Genomic DNA, 1,597 nt, shown 5'->3' with positions numbered 1-1,597 from the left:
TCCCTCAGCACTGACCCTCCGACAGCGCCCACACATCCTCCAGTTGTTCCCCCTGCCTTAATTTCTCGATGTTATGATCGCTATTGCCCACACACCCTCCAGCATCAATTCCTGACTCTGTGCCCCTCTGCTGTGCTTTCCCTTGGCAGTGCGCAGGCAGCCCAGTGACCGGGAGGACGAGGAGGAAGGGGGAGGATGGCCGCGATTCCCGGCGTCACCATCCGGCCGTACCGCCCGGGGGACCTGCGAGAGGCCCAGAGCATCGTGGGAACGGGGCTGATGGGGCTTGCGCCCACCGCGTTCAGGCGTGCTGCCAGCTCCCCCTCCAACGTGGCCCTGGTGATGGCGGTGTGCGGAGCGGCCTACGTTCTGGGCAGGTCGCTGGCCTGGGCCGCGGCGGTCGGGTTGACCGCGCTGGGGCTCCTCTACCTGCTGTGCCGGGGGCTGCTATCCGCGTACATCCGGGAGGTGCTGAGGACGGACATGGCGGACATCGAAGGCAGCTACCCGCGGCGGGAGGGCTGCGGTTTCTGGGTGGCCCATCAGGAGGCGCCGGGTTTGGGGGGGCTGGTCGGGACGGTCGCCCTGGTGAGGGAGCCGGCGATGCCCGGGGCGTGCCGCCTGCTGCGGCTCTCTGTGCGCCACTCGGCCCGTCGCCGGGGGGTGGCGGAGGGGCTGGTGCAGACCGCCCTGGCCTTCGCCTCCGCCCGCGGTTACCGCCGGTGCGTCCTGCAGACCTCGGTGCTCCAGCAAGCCGCCCTCAGGCTCTACCGGAAGCTGGGATTCCGGACGGTGGCATCGGAGCTCCCGGCCAAATCCGCTCTCCTGAGCTACCTCACCAAGATCACCCTGACCCACCTGGAGAAACAGCTGTGAGCGGGCACGTGGGCAAGTTCCCGGTTCACCTGGCCAGGCCCGGAGTGGGCACAGACAATCCCTCGGGGAGGGGGCGTGGGGGGGGGGAACACTCCCTGCTCCCTGCTCCGGGACACTCCCTGCCCCCTCCATGGACATCAGCCCCCCTTCCCTCACCATGGCTCACCACACCCTTGCCCGAGCGACTTAGCAGTTCGCATACCGGTCACTCTGCGCCTCCTCCCGGAGAACCGTTCTCGTGGAATGGCTCGTCGCGGTGGGTGAGAGATCCTCGGGCAATGGGGGAACAGGGTGATGTCACGGAACATTCTAGCACAGTCCAGGCCCTTCGGCTCTCCATGTTGTATCTAACCTGCACTATCCCATCCTCGTCCATATGCCTACCCAATGCCCTTAAAGTTGGTGAGTCCACTCCTGTTCCACACCCCCTACTACTCTCGGAGTAAAGAAACTATCTCTGACATCTGTCCGATATCCATCAGCCCTCAGTTTAAAGCTGTGTCCCCTCCTGCTGGCCATCACCATCCGAGGATAAAGGCTCTCACCCTCCACCCTACCTAACCCTCGGATTATCTGATATCTCTCGATTAAGTCGCCTCCCGACCTTCCTCACTCCGACGAAAACAGCCTCAAGTCCCTCAGCCTTTCCCCATCAGACCTTCCCCTCCAGACCAGGCACCATCCTGGGAAATCTCCTCTGCGCCCTTTCCAAAGCTTCCCC

The 1,597-nt window shown here is 64.3% G+C and overlaps 1 protein-coding gene across 1 annotated transcript; it reads left to right on the top strand.

Annotated features, from left to right (window-relative positions):
• Positions 1 to 130: 130 nt before the first annotated feature.
• On the top strand, positions 131 to 957 carry LOC122546044 (N-acetyltransferase 8-like). The gene has a single exon (XM_043684884.1). The coding sequence runs from the start codon at positions 196 to 198 to the stop codon at positions 874 to 876; it is 681 nt and encodes a 226-aa protein (XP_043540819.1). The 5' UTR covers positions 131 to 195; the 3' UTR covers positions 877 to 957.
• Positions 958 to 1,597: the final 640 nt, after the last annotated feature.

Source organism: Chiloscyllium plagiosum, unplaced genomic scaffold (assembly GCF_004010195.1).
Source record: "Chiloscyllium plagiosum isolate BGI_BamShark_2017 unplaced genomic scaffold, ASM401019v2 scaf_35404, whole genome shotgun sequence".
In the NCBI taxonomy this organism is placed as follows: Eukaryota; Metazoa; Chordata; class Chondrichthyes; order Orectolobiformes; family Hemiscylliidae; genus Chiloscyllium; species Chiloscyllium plagiosum.
Note: the sequence above shows the minus strand (reverse complement) of the source record. Positions and strands in the feature narration are given on the sequence as shown.

What these genes read in the sequence shown, in the direction of transcription:
- LOC122546044 (XM_043684884.1), top strand. Translation starts at nt 196, where the DNA reads ATGGCCGCGATTCCCGGCGTCACCATCCGGCCGTACCGCCCGGGGGAC.